General features: G+C 39.9%; 2 protein-coding genes across 3 annotated transcripts in view; one reads left to right on the top strand and one right to left on the bottom strand.

Moving 5' to 3' along the window:
• Positions 1-8,183, top strand: part of ESR1 (estrogen receptor 1) — a 124,848-nt gene extending 116,665 nt beyond the window's left edge. The window contains 3 exon segments of the mRNA XM_075087910.1: positions 1,792-1,975; positions 3,379-3,590; positions 3,593-8,183. Of these exon segments, the coding sequence (XP_074944011.1) occupies positions 1,792-1,975; positions 3,379-3,590; positions 3,593-3,633 (437 nt within the window). The 3' untranslated portion in view covers positions 3,634-8,183.
• Positions 8,184-16,021: 7,838 nt separating this feature from the next.
• Positions 16,022-17,226, bottom strand: part of SYNE1 (spectrin repeat containing nuclear envelope protein 1) — a 311,148-nt gene continuing 309,943 nt past the window's right edge. For both annotated transcript variants that reach the window (XM_075087908.1, XM_075087909.1), the window contains one exon: positions 16,022-16,993. In XM_075087908.1, coding sequence (XP_074944009.1) covers positions 16,753-16,993 — 241 coding nt within the window. In that variant the 3' untranslated portion in view covers positions 16,022-16,752. The remainder of the gene's footprint in view (positions 16,994-17,226) is intronic.

Here is a 17,226-nt window from a genome sequence, read left to right as displayed (position 1 = left end):
AAAGGTCCAGGAGCTGTTTCGCTTTGGTGAATTCATTTCAGTAAAAATAATACTCACAAAAATCTTTGTGATAAAAGATTTCATTGGACTAGCTATCTATATCAAATTCAAAGCAATATTCCTTACCAAAATTAAGAGCTCTGACTGAGGGTTTTCAGAAGTTTGAGTTATCCTTTTGTATTTTTAAAGCAGTCTGTCTTTCTCTCTCTCTGAGGGGCACTCACACTGACATTCACAAACACATATTTATATTTCTTTTTAGTATAGAAGACTCAAAGTCATAAAACCTACTTGCAGGTCACAGTAGTTCTAGGTGTCATGTCCCTGAAGTACCAAGATGATGTGAGGAGGTGAGCTGTGCCAAGACGATGTTAAAAAAATCTCTATTTCCCTGACTGCTCAGATGCATGACAAAATAGTCTTATCTTCAAATCCAGTGGTAAACTCCCCAGGCTACAAAGAACACAAACAAGCTAGTCTATATATGTCTGTGTATGCGCACATGTTAGTGTGTGTCCGTCCTTTTTTCTTAATATCACTAGTTGCATCACATATTGTGCTATATATGATGCTTTAAAGAAACCAGAATGAAAACTAATTCCAGAACCAATTTTTTTCCAAGGACAAAATCCAGATTTCTTCTTGGCTCTGTGACTGATAAAGAAGAGCTAAAGCACAAGATTTGTAAAGTACATTATAGACTCAGGGCCATGAACACACCATGATCAAGCCATTTTTATTGTATTACCGTACCTACATCTTAAGCTTTTGCTGCCTCAGGACTGGATTATAGTAATACGACCTGTTTAGAGTTATTGGCTCAACCCAGGTGATTAAAAAACTGGTGCCAAATGAAACTGATGCTTTTTGGCTGCACAGTGCTGTTGTGACCTGATTCCCATAGGCTGCCTGTTCTTGTCCAGAACAAAATCAAGACAGAAGTGTGCAAAACAGTTAGAATTTCCCATTTAGAAAGCTGATGTGCTTCACACACCCAAGAATTGCTACTGGCAAAAGCTCGAATGCCTGGGTTAGAGTGTTCTATAGATGTAGAGGCACTGTTAGATGGGGAGTTTGAAGGTTTTTTGATCTCTGGAAAGATTTCCTTCTGGTCCAAATCTTCAGGCTGCTCACTTTCAGCAGTAAGCAATGTCAGATGGCTAAACTGATACAGGTTGCTTTGGACGTAGTTTTTAAAGGAGAGTCAGGTTTGCAGGTGAAGGAGCACATCCTTCAAGGCTCTTGCTTGGTTGGGAGGGTTTTATTGAGGCGAGTGTGCATAAACAAACCCTGATTTTGTTTACACGTTTTGTGGTAACATATTATTGAGTTCTAGATTGCTTAGCAAACCACCAAAAATCAAACATTAAACAGTAGAGGAAATGGCAAAAACTGTCAAAGGCTGGGCTGGTCAGTAACTATTGCAGAGCTCTCAAGGGACAACAGTATCTCCTCAGGGTTTTAGAGCCGAGTGACTGACAGAAGAGTTCAGCCTGTGGGGAGGTTTAGCTGCATGTGTCGCACACCACCTGGCCCAGCCCTTGGATGGACTCAAGCAGGGAAGAAGCATCGTCTTCCTACTCCTGCTTTGCCTACAGTGACCAAATCCAAGCTTCAGGGTCATTTGAACCAGTGACCTGGCTGGCAAGCAGGAGGGTTCACACAAACTCAGCTCCCATGGTTTAACACAGCCAAAGAGGCCAGACACACGGCGTACCTTGGGCAACTCTGACTCCACCAAAGTAATTTTTGTCCGTGGTTTGTTTGTTTTCTTTCTCTTTCCTACTCCAGGTGTGTACACTTTTCTTTCCAGCACCTTGAAATCTCTGGAAGAGAGAGACTATATTCACCGTGTTCTGGACAAAATCACAGACACTCTGATACACTTAATGGCTAAGTCGGGTCTTTCTCTGCAGCAGCAACACAGAAGACTGGCTCAGCTCCTCCTCATCCTCTCTCACATCAGACACATGAGGTGAGAGCAAGCATGCAGTCAGCCCTCCTGCACTGGTCCCGTGCAAGGGAGGTTTCACAAATGCACACACACACTTTTCCTTCACAGGTGGGAGAACAAACTGTGTATAGAGCTGTTACAAAAACAAACTCATAAAATATATATATGTCTGCTTTCCATAAATATGTATGGAACGTGTGTAAAACTGTACATTGGATTATGGTGTGAAAAGAGTAAACATTTCCCGCATTTGCTTCTTCTAGTTGTCTTTTCCTTCGCTTCTTGTTTTGATAGAGCTGTAAGCAGTATCTACTTTTAATGTTATGTGCATCTTGTATTCTGTTTGAAAAGTACCAAGTAGAATACTAACATAGCATTAGCCTAGTTCTGCAAACTTTAGTCTCCTATAAGATTTAATAAAACATCGCTTTTATGTTGCCACTTTTCACAAGTGGCTTGATTGCAAATCCCTTAGAAAAGAGATCAGGATCATTATGTGTATTTTATGGGTGAGGATAAATGCAGATCTACTGAATCCCAGTCTAGAGGACTGTACCCTTTGCTAAGTAGAGGTGAGGTGTCTAAGGCACTCTGTCGGTAGTCACAGCAATGATTCTCCCAAATGTAATTAACTCTTAAGGTAGCTGCTGAGTGGCTGGAGTGTTAACAACATGACTAACCTATACAAAAATATAGTATAGATTTTATTTTTAAGAAGGGACAAGAGATGTTGTTACACAGATTTTAAATTTCATTATTTCAGTTAATAAAATTATAATTAGAATAAGCACCATATCATAACTACTAAAGTGGAAACATGCAGATTTTTACCTCCTGAGCTGATATACAGATCTTCAGGAAAAAGTCAGAGGGTGTATGCCTGTGGTTTTTTTACTTGTGTCTTTTTGTAGAGTTTCTTTTTCTGCATGTTAATAATTTTTTTTTTCCCTCTAAGAAGAGTTTGTACAATTAAGGAAGTTCCAGACACACAGTGAAGATGATTATTTTTTCCATAGTTTTGTGAATGGATACTATCACAAGTGGGCATTTGCTAACAAATTGGCTGAGGCTATTTTCTAGGAAAAAAATCTGATATTTTAAGTTTTATTATGAGAAAGCCAAGATTCATCCCATCCACTTAGTCGCAGCGCCTAAAGTATGAGTCCATGTGGTCTAGGCTACATTTTAGGCAAAGCAGAGCAAAAGAGCCACCTTTAGAAGGCAACTTGCCCACGGGCAGCCTGAAATGTTCTTTGAAGGTGCTTTCTTCTGCTCAGTGTAGCAGGAGTGTACAGCAGCTGCGCTGTTAAATTAGTTGTTTGGCACAAGGTGGAATTTATATGAACCTAGCAAATATTATTAGCTGATAGCTTTTTTTCCATAGCATATTCGGAAAGTAACCATTGTTTCGTTACAACCCACAGCAACAAAGGAATGGAGCACCTGTACAATATGAAGTGTAAAAACGTAGTTCCACTCTATGATCTCTTGCTGGAGATGCTGGACGCTCACCGACTGCATGCCCCAGCAGCCAGGAGTGCTGCACCGATGGAAGAGGAGAACCGGAGCCAGCTGACTTCTGCATCAGCTTCATCTCATTCCTTGCAGTCTTTTTACATAAACAGCAAAGAGGAGGACAATATGCAGAATACAATATAAACAAAAGTCAGCGTATATAATGGTATGAGAAACCCAGCAGCATACTACCTAGCTCATGCTTCACTTCGTCTGTAGTGACACCTATGTAAACACTCCAGCAACAATAGTCACCTGCATTTTCCATTTGAGTGTTTGTCAACCGCTTGCCTAAGTTGATTGCTTATCCTAAATGGAAAATTTCATTGCTATGGACAGCCAGCAAGGATTATCAGGCTAACTTGATTGAAAATTTGCAGTGTTTTTATTTAATTTTGCATGTAAGTTGGGTAAGTCCTAATCTAAACCAAACAGTCATTTTACTGTAAATTAATAGGCCATACCTCCCATGTGTACTGGTGTCTTCATGAGTGGTAGCCTTTGTTGATATCTAACCCAAATTCTGAGCTCGCTTAATCCTTTACTTGCTTGAAGCTTTGAAGCAGTTTGGTAAAGATTATGGGTGACTTCTTTTGGAGGGTAAATGGAAAGTTGTTTGGCATCTTAGTATGCTAAAGTGAAACTGCACTACTAGTGACTGCTGTGGTAGCTTAGATAGATTCCTGCCTCTTCCTACAGTAGAAAGAAACCTCTGTCTGAGAATAATACTGTTTTTTCTTGATGACTTACATTAGCAGACAACTCCTCGAGATCATATGGACCAAACTTTTAGGTCCCTTTATCATATCCTTTGGCTGAATTGTGTTGTGTGCATCCTTTCTTGTCTGATCCTACAAAGCTAAATAGTTCTGTTGCGTGGCAGCATGTACATCAAAGGCAACACAGCAAACAGTGGTAGCATAGATAATGACTCTTAAATCAGACCAGATCATTACAAATACCATCAGGTCTTTAAAAACAAAATCTTCACATGCATACGTGATCCAGCACCGCTTTATAAAAAAAAAACCTCCCCCACCCTTTGGTTTTTGTGCTACACACCAAGGGGTGAGGATGCCAGTGCAAGACTGGCACACTGGGGTAGGATGGTCCGATCCCACTCAGTAGAGTGTGGCCTAGCTGCATATGGGAGGGCTGGCATCACTACCAGAACAGCAGGTTTTGCATTGCCTTTGGCTTTCTTTGGCTTTCACTGGGGCATGCTCAGAAATCACTGTTAAGAGCCAGCTCACCTGTCGCACATGAACTGGGCAATGAGCCTCAGATATGGTGAAGACTCTGGGACTGCCTGTCCAGGAAGATAAGTCTGCCTTTCTCTGTGCATGTGTGTAACTGGTTTTCATAAGGATTAGTCTGACTCTTCAGACCAACTCTAAATATACACAAGTTCCATGACATCAAGAGTTTCAGGAAGACACAAAGGAGAGAGACTGAAGAAAGCCATACTATGTGCTGTTTGACTGCTTCTACGCTAGAAAATTAAATGCATCAGGGAATGTTGCTGGGTACAGGAATGCAAGTATTACATATGCCAGGGATATTTTATTAGTGTAATGATAAACTTCACCTGTGCTATCTGCACTTCCGGTTTACAAGTGCAGTTTGGGAGTTAGCATGGACCGGGGACTATTCCAATAGCTGGTTGGAAGCGACCACCCTGCCAGTAGGACATTTCATAGCATGTGCGTAGGCTGCTCCACCGCAGCTGGCCACAGTGCTAGAGAAGGGTTCAGGGATGCCTTTTTTATGGCTATAGTTGAAACCTTTATGTTAGATTACATTGATCAGAATATCTTGTAGTAACTAAATATAGGAAATAGTGTGACTAATGCCATACACGAGTGCCTATGTCTAATTACTCTCCCTGTTACACAAGCAGATGCTGTGTGCAGTGAGATCGAGTGACACAGCAATCATGAAGGCAGCAAGGCATAGGATGAGTTTGTGCTCCAAGTCAAGGATTTGATTCTTTAGTGAATGTACATAATAATGTCTATAACAGTTTCATGTACATATCCACGAGGATACACCAAGTTTAAAAGTCTAAAGCTAGATGTTACCTACATTTGAGAAGATTCCTCAGAAACTGTGCAAGCCTAAACATGTGAAGCAATCCCTGTAAGTTAATAGGCCTTTTATTGATGCATATTAGAGTGTAACTTTTTTTTCTGAATGCGCTGAAGAATTTGTCTTTTTCTGTGTTCAGTAAGAGTGTGTGTGTGTGTGTGTGAGTGTGTGTGCACGCGCACGCGCGCAAATTTGGTACCTAAGGGCTTTTGGAGGGCTCCTAAATGCCTTGAAAGAAAATGCACATTTTGTTTTGTTTAGTAGCTGGTTTTTAAATGTGTTAGAAAAATCATGAATTCCCTGAAGTGAGCACAGGCTAAGATCTGAATGGAGCACAGGAATCCCTGAAGTTACACTTAGTGTGCTTACACCACCATCATTCATTTGTAGCCCAGCGTGCATTAGAGCTGCTCTTGAAATACTGTTCGTGCAACTTGGTGTTCTCTGTGACAGAACACACAGATCAAGTTCATAAGCTCAAGGCAAATTGGTTTAGATGAATGCCTCCCTTCCTACAGCCTAGAACAATTCATTACATTGATTCAAGTGTAAATCTGGCCTAGAGGAAAAGAAAGTAGTTCATGGAGAGCTATTCACAACAGAGGGTCAGATTCTGATGGTACTGGCATAGGGCAAGTACCACTAATTTCCTGGTGAAGCTGGACAGGCATCATTTGAAGTGGTATGCAGCAGACAGAAGGGTATAGTAATGTGTCTTGGAACATAAGGAATAATCAGTCAGCTCACAAGCTTAATTATGAATGCTTTCCTAGGCTCAGCCTCTGCAAGGAAGTAATTTAGATTCAGACAGACCTCCTATGTTTGTGGTGACAACAGTGAAGGGCACCCAAGAAAGAAAAAAAGTGGTTCCCAGTAATACATTGATTTACCTTGGCGCAGTTTCAGGATCTGTGTCATTAACTTCTTAATGAGATTTTAACTGAAGCAGCACCTTAATGAATATAGTAACCTTCCCATAGTTATCTATGAAGATGATTGTCCACATATCAGACAGCAGAGTATAGGTATTCAATTGATTGAACAACGTCTACGATACAAAAATGGGAACCTTTTCATATGTAATTCTGAATTATGCTCTCATGTATGCAAAAAAGTGTGCCTGACATTTGGTAATTGTTATTTCACAAGATGCTATTTTATGCGTGTGTATATATATACATATATACTTTATATTTGCAGCTGACAAACCAGTACTACCTGAATACCTGGTGCTGGATATTGAATGAAAATATATAGCATGTAAAAAAAAAACTTAAAGAAAACTATTCAAGGCAGCTAATTATGCTTTTACCAAAACATTCATAGTGATGTCTCTGGACAGCTGATGAGTGAACTATTTTATAATGTTTATACGTGGATTTTTAAAAAAAAATATCAAAAACCCAAAAAAACCCCTAGAAACATAGACAATGTAATACCAGCACAAGCCAAACAGAAATAGACCAGATGAACTTGGTTTGTCTGAGAATATGGTTGTTACTGAACTATTACAAAAAGTTTGGGAGGCAGGAGAGGAGATAAGGTGATGTGTAGCACTTTGTGGTGTCTGAGTTTTGAACAATATGTGAAATCTACTCTGGTTTGTAGTGGTTCAAGCCATGTCTCGATGTTGCAGACTTTGTCTCAGGTAAAACTCCCAGTTGGGGCAGTAGAATTTGTACTGGGGCAAAATAATTTAATGAGAGTTTCTTGGTGTGTGTTTGTGGTATTTACTATTACGTTTCAGTGACACCTTTCGGTGATTTTTCTCCTTCGGTACACTGAGGGGTTTAATAATTTAAAAATATGATTAAAGAAATAATCTGAACTGAGCCCCCGAGGACATTGCAAGGACTGTCAGCAGGTCACTGGACTTTAAATTGAAAAAAAAAAGAAAACCCAAACCAACTCTTTCATCCAAGCCAGGGTTTGTATCGGAGCCTCCATCTATTCCAACTGGTGTCAACTGATTCCTTAAGAGTTGTGCCAAATGTTTAAAAAGTACCAGCAATGTAAAAATTCTGCCTCACTAGGGTCTCAGTCTTATCACAGGCTTTGGTAGGAACACAGCAAGCCTCTCTTGTGTACATAATATATACACTCTTGTGTATAATAAAAAAATCTAAAAAAAAAGTCTTTTGCCTTCAAATGTGCCTAAAGAAACAAACAAAAAAATTTTAAAAATGTAGATGCTGCCATCTTGCAAATTAGTATGCTCTGTACTCCTGTGTGCCTATAATTAGAAGTCTGTTTCTTCAGAAAGTGCCCATTGGAAAATGAAGGGATAGACTGCTGGTCACAAGACTTGCATTAACAAGCCACTTTATGTATCACCTTATTGTATATACTATAAAACTAATGCTTTTATGTGCACTATATGTAGTCTTTCAGTGGAAAGTCCTTTCTTTGGTATAGGCTCAGCTGCCACAATGTATTTGTTGAAGTATTCTGTTCTTTCACTGATGCATATAAAATTATTGATGTCTCTGTGTTTTGGTGAGTTTTTTTCTTTGTTTTGCACCTAAAAAAGTTCTAAAAAAGTCTAAATGAAAAATGCGGTAGGCTACCTGATTGGTGCAAGATTTTTATCAATGGATATGATGTTGAAAATAAAGAATTAACCAGAGCACCTTGTTTCATCAGCTATCTTTTGCATAGTTTTAAAAAGATGCTTCTCTGCTTATTGTTTTCCAGTAGCCAGTGAAACGGTACACTATTTTTTACAGAAAAGGAATGTATCTGTTTCTGTGAATCTACATGAAAACTGTTAATTAGGTTCTACACCTTCCTCAAAAATCATCAGCGAGTGGCCATATCTGGAGTCAACAATGGGTCAGGTCTAGTCTCTAGTATTCCCAGGAATACCTAGGAAGTCACTTAAGTCCTTAGTACTTCATATTCTTTAATGTGCTTAGTATTTTATATGCTTTACGTTCCTTATTTTGACTTGTGAATAACACTACGGTGGAAGAGACAAACTGTGTAAATTTAGCCTTCTGTAGTTGACTGCCACTTACCATGAGTTAGCTAATATAAAGTAAAATAGCACTTCTTTCCCAGGTGAAATCTAGTCCTCAGGGAAAAAATTGTCTTGACTAAGCTGTCAGGAAGGGGATGAAAAGAAATGAGAGATACCTTTATTGTCATAAAAACACTTTGAACTTAACCCTATTTTGTAAAATACTCTCAAAATTATATTTGGTTTTTGCAAAGAATCAAACCAGTATTCTATAGCATTTACATACATATGTAGGTATTTCAATACTTGTAGATTTATATCTACCAGTAATAAAGAGAGAATATAGGCCCTATATTGATTTTTTTCATATATTTTCTGTGTTGTGCTGGTTCTGAGTGGGACTATTGGTTACAGGTTCTTATCTTTTTCTACATTAATATATACGTAAAAGCTCTTTGTTGTTATGCGATGTTTCACTGTTCCTAACTTATAAAGAAAAATTTGTAAGATTATTACCTTAATTCTAACTATCATCTCAATGATTAAGACAAGACAGGCAATATACTTTGTGTGAAACCTTACCCTATAGCTTGCCAAACAAGAAAGCAAATAACTATTCAGACTCCAAAAGAAAGCTGGGGACTGTTGGGATTTGTAAGTGCCGAGTAGAACTGAGCAATGGTTCCAAACCATATGACGGTTTTGCAACATGCTTTTCTGACAAGAAGCTTGATTCACAGTTGCTACTTTGGCCATGAAAGGGCGGGCCGGAGTAATATGAACTAATTCCACATGTACATGTGCTCAAAATAATAAAATAATTTTCAATGCTGACTCAAAATCTGACAACATTCAATGGCTTTATAAAATTGTTTTATCCAGAGGACCAAATGAGCACTGAGGTCAAGTGCTCTTATGGTTCTTGGAGAACTGGCTTAAGAGGACAACTGCTACATGATACTGAACTCACAGGCTTAATCCAAGAAAGCAGCTAGACAGCAGAATGCTCCTGCAAAATCAAAGACCTGACACCTAAATTGAAAACTGAACAGCTAAAGTCTGAGCACACTTACATCTGCAAAAATTGTAATAATTTGAATGGACAAATGCTCGCACAACACCTGAGATTAAGCAGTCTTTTGCCCACTTCTTTCAGTAGCACAATGTGACCCACACATATCACCGTGCGGCTGAGCAGGGAAGGCACCTCTGAAGATTGTCTAGTCCAGTTCCTGGCTCAGAGCTGGGTCACCTACAGAACACTGCTCAGGGCCATGTCCAATTGCATTTTGAATAGACACAAAAGGAGATCTACTACCTCTCTAGGCAACCTGTTCTAGTGTTTGACCATCCTCACATTAAAAAATATTTTCCTGTGCTTGGATGAAATTTCATGTGGTTTAATTTGTGCCCATTGCCTCTTGCCCTCTTGGTGGGCACAACTGAAATGAGTCTGTCTCCCTCTTCTTCATTCCCTCCCATCATGTGTCTTCAGTGATGGAAGAAGGTGGATGTCACCTTGCTCAGACCCCCAGACGAGGTACCCACCAGGAAAAGGGCCTCTGCAGCCAGGCATTGGGCACATTTCCACAGCCGGGAACCAGCCGGGACTCCAGCTTCATTCCCAATTTCTTACGTCTGTTGGCTGAAATAATTTGACAAATCATACAACAAGGACATATCTTTCTATTTCACTGCAGAGCTCTTGTGGCTGAAATTCCTTGCTCACCTTTACTGAGCCCATCACTCTCACTTACCTCACTACATACCCAAAACCTTGCAGAGCAGCTGCCTACTCCCTCGAGGGAGCCCATATACATGCCCACTGCCGTATGTGTTGGGCTCCCCTCACAGGCCTGCGTTCTCCCTTTCCTAACATCTAAGTGATGCATGTCTTGTTCTAGTGCATTTTATCCTATTTAACTAATCAGAAAGTTAAGGCATCATCGAAGAACGTATCTGTCTGCTTTTACTTCTCTGTTAATTAAGGCAATCCCCTTGTTACGCAATGACACCAGCTTCTTCATGGCCTACAACTTGATGTTCTCAGTCAGTGGGGCACCCATGCTTTTTAAAAGCCTCGTGGCCATGCTTAGTCTCTAAAATTGAATGGTGGACTTTTTTTTTTTTTTTTAATCCAGATAGTGCCACATTAAAAACCTCATGAAGCAGCTGTTTCTTAGGCTGGAAAATCTTACGTCTCTTTCCTCTGCATTACACTGCTTGTCTCTGCCACCCAGGCAGTGGAGAGGAGAGGAAAATCCAAACATGGAAAATACCACTCTTTAGTATGCCCACAGAGAAAGAATGCTGACGGAAGGGCACTGTGTGCATGGTTTTTCTTATGCCCAGCCAGGCTCCTATTACTACCATTCACCATGGCATCCTGCAGACACAGAGGCTCAAGTATAAAAATGTTCATGAAGTCTTCAGGAAAATTGACCATCAAAATAATAACATTTGGCACTTATCTCAGCAGGAGCAAGGCTAACCTAGCTCTCATGTCACTGTCAGATCAGCGTGTTGCAGTATTTAGGTGTCACTTTGCTAATATCTTCATTTCTGTAGGCATAAAAGCGATATAAAATTCATCTCCTGTTGTTTTCCATTCCTACACATTTGTGCATGACTCCAATATATTACCATTTTAACCAGTGGAAAAACGTGCATGTGAGGAAAAGTTATGCTTTAAGGTTTTTTTTTAGCCAGACTTTGCAACACATGTTTGGGACTGCAAGATATTTAGTTCCCCTACGCAAAAAAAATCTGTGCTCCTTTCCAAGAGAGAAAGATTTGCTTCTTGTCAGATGTCTTTTTTATTTTCCACTTATCTTTTGTGAAACTGTGTCGTCTGAGGAAAGGTGAAACAAGTATGTTACACTGTAGATGTAAGCAGCAAGTGCTACCCGCATTGCAGTGAGAGTCACAGTAGGCACATAAACGCTTAAAAGTTTAGACATTCCTATGAAAGCAGAAAAGTTTGAGTTCCAGTCTGCCTTTGCAGGATTATTTTTTGTTTATGTTAAATCTCAAAATAGGAGAAGAAAATTCAGTTCCAAAATGTCTTTGTATCTATCTACCTCAACCAAAATGCTGCAGCATCATGCTTTCTTCCAGTACTTTTTTTCCCATTGCCCCCACGGTCTGCACAGCCGGCTGCACAATGCTTCAATTTTAGCAAAGGAGTCAAAATTGCAACCATGTGTTTTAACCTGCAGCTCAATGGTCAGGAGAGCCTCTCAGGCAATGTTTGAATTATTTATAAAAGGAATACTACACACATGGATAGGCTGTGAGCACTTACATAAAAAAGTAGACTCTGATAGCTCTCCTTCCAGCTGTCTTTTAAAACATCCTTTCTAAAAACAATGGAATGAAAAAGCCCCACAATTACAACATCAATAAAGCAGTCTCCCAGGAATTATAACGCGCCTGAAAATGCAAAAAGCCTGACCAGAGTAACCTTTGTGCAAATTACATCCACATCTGCATCATCTCTGACACAGGAGAGCTCAGTGGCGTACCTCTCCTCCCCCAAGGCCACCTCCGATACAAGAAATGGCCAACACTTTCCTAAAGCTTCCTCTCTCTTCAAAAAATTAAATGAGCCATTGTTTTATTCAGACCTCATTGTGGTCAAATCCATTTGCTATGTCTCAGGCCTTTATTTGACTTTTACTGAACCAAGCAGTTTTGACCAGTTCACTTTTTGAGTGATATATTAAGTGGCACCAAACAATAGAAGCCACAGCTTTCAGTTCCTGTCTGCTTTAAAGCAATCACTTAATACAATTCAGATTTCTATCATTTAACCAGGCTTAGTCTATGACAAGTCTTCAGTGTTAAGCTTGCAGTTATTAATTTCCTTTTTATCTTGTTTCGCATATTTTTATCCACGGCTTTTTGGGAAGACAAATTAATTCTCTAAATCATTCCTATTGATTTCTTTATTGTGGAATATTATTAGAATATTCCAATGTTCTTAATATTATTAAAACAAGCATAACTTCTCCCAAACATAGGTTTCATATCTATGTCCCTCTACATCTAATTATGGCCAAATAGTGCAACAACAATAGAGTTCACTTAGCTATTGTGCACTTCACAACATCGCTGCCAAAGTTAAAAACAGCCAGCCAGTACCTGGACTAGTTCCCTTGTGTAGGGAACTCTGTGGATATAACACACATATTCTTCCCCCAAAGCCAAAAGGCAAATTACACCCTCCTTTCAACTCCTCCTGGCCCCACAACTTAGGCAAACACCAATTTAGATGAGTTGAACAATTTTATAACCAGACCACCCAGCTTAAACACAAACCTCACTATGGCATTTCCGGCTCTTCTTTCTAGAGTCCATTGCTTTAAACACGACATAAAATACGGGAAGTGCAATTAAGTGAGAAGATCAATGCTCTCTTTTTTTCTTTCTTAAAAATCTGCATTTCTTCTCCTTGACTCTGCTCTTATTTCCCAGAATCCTCCTACATTTGCTAAATCCTGATAGCATCTGTAGTTTGAAGACTGTGAACAACCAGTTTCTGTTATGCCTTTGAACATGCACACAGATGCACTCAGATGCACATGATGATGAGCATGTTGAGAGATGCTATCAGTTGTAAACAGATTTCTCAACCACAAACAGCACAAGACTTTGAGGGCTTTTGACTTGTGACAGTTTTTAGGATCAAGATCCAGTTCTGCAAAAGAACATTTGAAGTCATAATGGAATTGGTTCTGGGCCAGGAAATTCCTTTCAGAGGAGCCTATTGCTCAAAACACTTTAACTGGTCAGATTTTTTTTTTCCCCCAGAGTTGAGATTGAAAGCCCTGAAAGTGGCTGGCACTCAAGGGATTCTCTAACCTGCGGGCACAAACTGCCTGCGATTCCCTTGAGACATCAGCTTACAGACAGACATTCCTATCCTTGAAGGTATGGGAGATTTAGGATTTACAAACAGGCATTTTTCCTGTCTATGACATTTTCCTAATGTCTGTCAATCACTGTCTGTGGCTGCCCTATTCACAGGCATTGTAGAGAGTTTGCTGTTTACTGGGAGGATTGCTCTACCACTCAGGACCAAAAGAAAGTTCTCTACATCTAACTTCTCTTCCAAATTAACAGGCAATATGTTGAAACTATAGTTAGCTCTACAGCTAGAGTTCAGAGGTTGAAGCTATGAATAGAAGCAGCTTTGCTCTGAAACATCTGAAAGGAATCAAAGCATAGCAGGTACACTCTGGCCCCCAGTTCATCAGCAAGGCAGCGGTGAGACAGTGCATGTATGGCCTGTGGGTAATCATCAGCCAAAAATACACAGAATTCGAAAGGGCTGCTGACACTTGATGATGTGACCTTCCAAGTTCTTTACTTCCTTTGTCATCAGTTCTTTTCCCCCTTAGCCCTAACTCTATTTCAGGAATTAATTATGAAAAGTTCCTATGATTTCACACCAGTCTTCCTCTACCTACCTAAGCAGCTTAACCTCCACTGCTCTGGCAGTTCATCACTTTCTCATGCTCCCTAGACTGACTGTTTCATGAGGTGAGAGAAAACAAAAAGGCATGACCATCATGACCAAGATGGAACCTCCTCGTTTCGTTTTAGTGACTACTCCCCAAAACTCCCCTGGGATGAGTGAGGTGTACAAAATCTGCTTTCCTTCTGCAGAAGACAGGCCATTCTTCCTTATGTGTCAGGGAAGTGAGAAAGGCATTCAAACAACCAATGGAAGCAGGGGCTACAGAGTGGCAAAATAGCTGGCAAAATTCAAATGTCAGGTTGCAATTCAAAGCGTGCCTGGTGCTACCCTGTGTACTTTTGATAAAGTACTTTATTAATTGCACCTGAGAGCATTCAAACTGAACTCTCTTCCTTGCAATCCCCTCTCCCTCCTAAGTAACTCCTTTCAAGCCTCCCTGCCTCTCCCTCAGTTTTTAAATACAATAAGAAATGAACAGAGGTCTCACTTAGTGTTTGCCTGGTTCCCTCAACAGGCTGCTCTTCCATGGGCTGATACCACAGGCTATCTACTACCCTTTAGATAACATCTACTTCCAGGAGATCACCAATAGTTGGCTGGAAAGTAGGAGACAAAGTCAGGCTGAGATCCTTATTCTCACTAAATTAGTCTTTTTACTCTTTGCAATGTTTTCTTTCAAAAATATCTTTCAACAAAAAATTAACCACCGAAAACGGGGACTGGCTGATGAAAGGGTGTCTAAAGCATGCAGAGGTCTGGACTAACAGGTCTGAGCGAGCTAACAAATTATTTACATAGGTGCACTGATTACCACTGACTAAATTATGTCACCAAAGAGAACAATATCAGAAAAGAGAAGAGGGGTCAATTTTATGGAATCTGTCATGCCTGTTGCAAGTAACAGCTCATCCTTGTACAGCAAAAGTGTGTTCCTTACCTTTGTCTACTCAGGATCAGTAATTATGGATATTATTCTAGCCTAGCATAACTTGTGAATACCAATGAAGAAAACTAAGCCTTGAACAGAATAGACACTTGTGTCAGTCCAAGTCTGAGTCTCAGGCAAAGAAGATATTTTGTTGACATACAAAATCCTTTCAGGAAAATATTAATGTTACACTTATCTGAAAAGGAAGCTTTTGGTATCTACCTCTGACCACCGTCCCCTCATACCAGCTCAAATGATGACATTCCAGAAAAGAAATCTTACATAAACAGCAATTAATGTGCTTGTACTTTCTTCTGGCTTTTTTTATTTCTGTTACGTAGACCAATATATACTAAGTAAAAACATTTAACTCAAAGGAAAAACTCACATTATGTGTCACGGCTTTAAAAAACCCAAACTTATTAAAAAGCCATGCTCTGTATTTTTTCGAAATTGAAAAGAATCTTGTTTTGGTCGAGTTCTGACTGGTAAGCTGGGCAAAGTGCCTGCCACTGCTCAGACTGCAAGTTTTCTGCACTATTTCTGAAAAAAATTTATGAGTTTTCAATTTGTTCTGTTTTCCTGCTATTTATGCTTCTGTTTTGGGCATATTCCATTAGAGTAACTATTGGTAAAGCATAAGCATCTATCTTGGTATTAAGCTGCTATGGAGAAGATTAAGGAGTTTCCAGTGCACCCACAGGAAAAAATCTGCTTCAGTGTTGACTGGTAGAAACTCAATTGCCAAAGGGTGCAAAAGAGTCCATAAATACACACACTGAAACAACACAAGTGTGAGAATGAACAAGCAGCAGCTTGAGAAAAAAAACTGAAATGACCAATCATTAATTCAAAATATGGAGAGCTTTCAATATTAGCACAACTACTACCATGATACTTTCCCAAGTATTTTACCATTTGCCAAGTATTCCAGATGTTCTCAAACATATACCTAATACCATTAATTTGTTACAGCATTTTTTAATTCTTTTTAAAAGCGCAGCATATGTATGTCTTCTAATTTTTTATACCATACATATCTCATTCTAAACTTAGAGGTTTCCATAGTTGTCATTAAAAAGCACGTAGACAAAATATTTTATGGTATCTATAATAAATGCAAAGGAATCAATACAAACAAAACTTGGCTTAGCAAACTGTACATACATAAATATGTTCTTTGTTTTTCATCTTGACATTCAACATTTTTCCTCATAAAACCTTTTACGATCTTATTTATTACATCCATTTTTTTTAAACCTTAAAAAAGTGCTTCTCAAATTTACACCTTGTGCATCCAAAGCAAAAGTTAGAATACCATGCCCGAAACAGAAACCACAGGGAATAATACATTGCCATACAAGATCCTTCAAAATTGTATGTTACAAATGCTCTAAAATTTCTTTAGCATTGGTTATTTTGTATACTGTAGATACTGAGAGGGTATTTAATAAAGACTGGCTAATGGCTCATTTAGAGCAGCACACTGGAAAGGGTCTACAGTATCAAGTCCTTGGCTATGCATAGTACAGGGCAATGACCTGGATATAAAGTGGCTAAAAGATCCAGAATGCTGGACAGAAGGACATTTCCCTCACACACATCACATCCTCCTTAGTACCCAGGATGCGAGTACTGAAACGATGCTACTCAGGTAATAAGTTGTGCAGTTTGATACTGATATACTGATGCATTACTGGCTGAGTGCCAGCAGAGAATGATATGGACACAGCGGTGGCTACAGCAGGTAGGTAAAGCTGCCACACTGAATCCTGTCACCCTTTAAAACCATCCTGCAAGGTCACCTGCTGTCTCACGGGTCTCCTTCATAATGGAGGCGGGCCATTCATGTATTTTAGCATGGGGTGGAAAGAGCGGGCAAAGTTGTTGGCCATAGTACAGCTGTAGTCCTCCTCGGTCATTGGCACCAGGCAAGCCAGCCCAATCAGGAGCAGCAAGATGAGCTGAAGTGGCAGAGCAGCTCTGAGGACTCTGAGAAAGAAGGACGGGCGCTGCCACGCCGGCCCGGCCTCAGAAGGGGAGGAACCTGAGCCACCTCTTGTGGACCTGAGAAAAGAGGATGGACAGGTGAATACACTAGAACATTATGCAGCAGAGGTTGCCCTCGGGCACTCAGCCTTCCCTGAAGGCTGGTTTACAAGTTTTACAGACTTTGACTGACAACCGCAGAGGTATTTTTCACTGAACGTGCTATTTCCCTAACACTCTTAAGAGACCCTGTATTTCTAGACTGGATAGGAAAACACCAATTGATCACTATAGAGTGGGCTTTGTGACCC

Source organism: Phalacrocorax aristotelis, chromosome 3, assembly GCF_949628215.1.
Source record: "Phalacrocorax aristotelis chromosome 3, bGulAri2.1, whole genome shotgun sequence".
In the NCBI taxonomy this organism is placed as follows: domain Eukaryota; kingdom Metazoa; phylum Chordata; class Aves; order Suliformes; family Phalacrocoracidae; genus Phalacrocorax; species Phalacrocorax aristotelis.
Note: the sequence above shows the minus strand (reverse complement) of the source record. Positions and strands in the feature narration are given on the sequence as shown.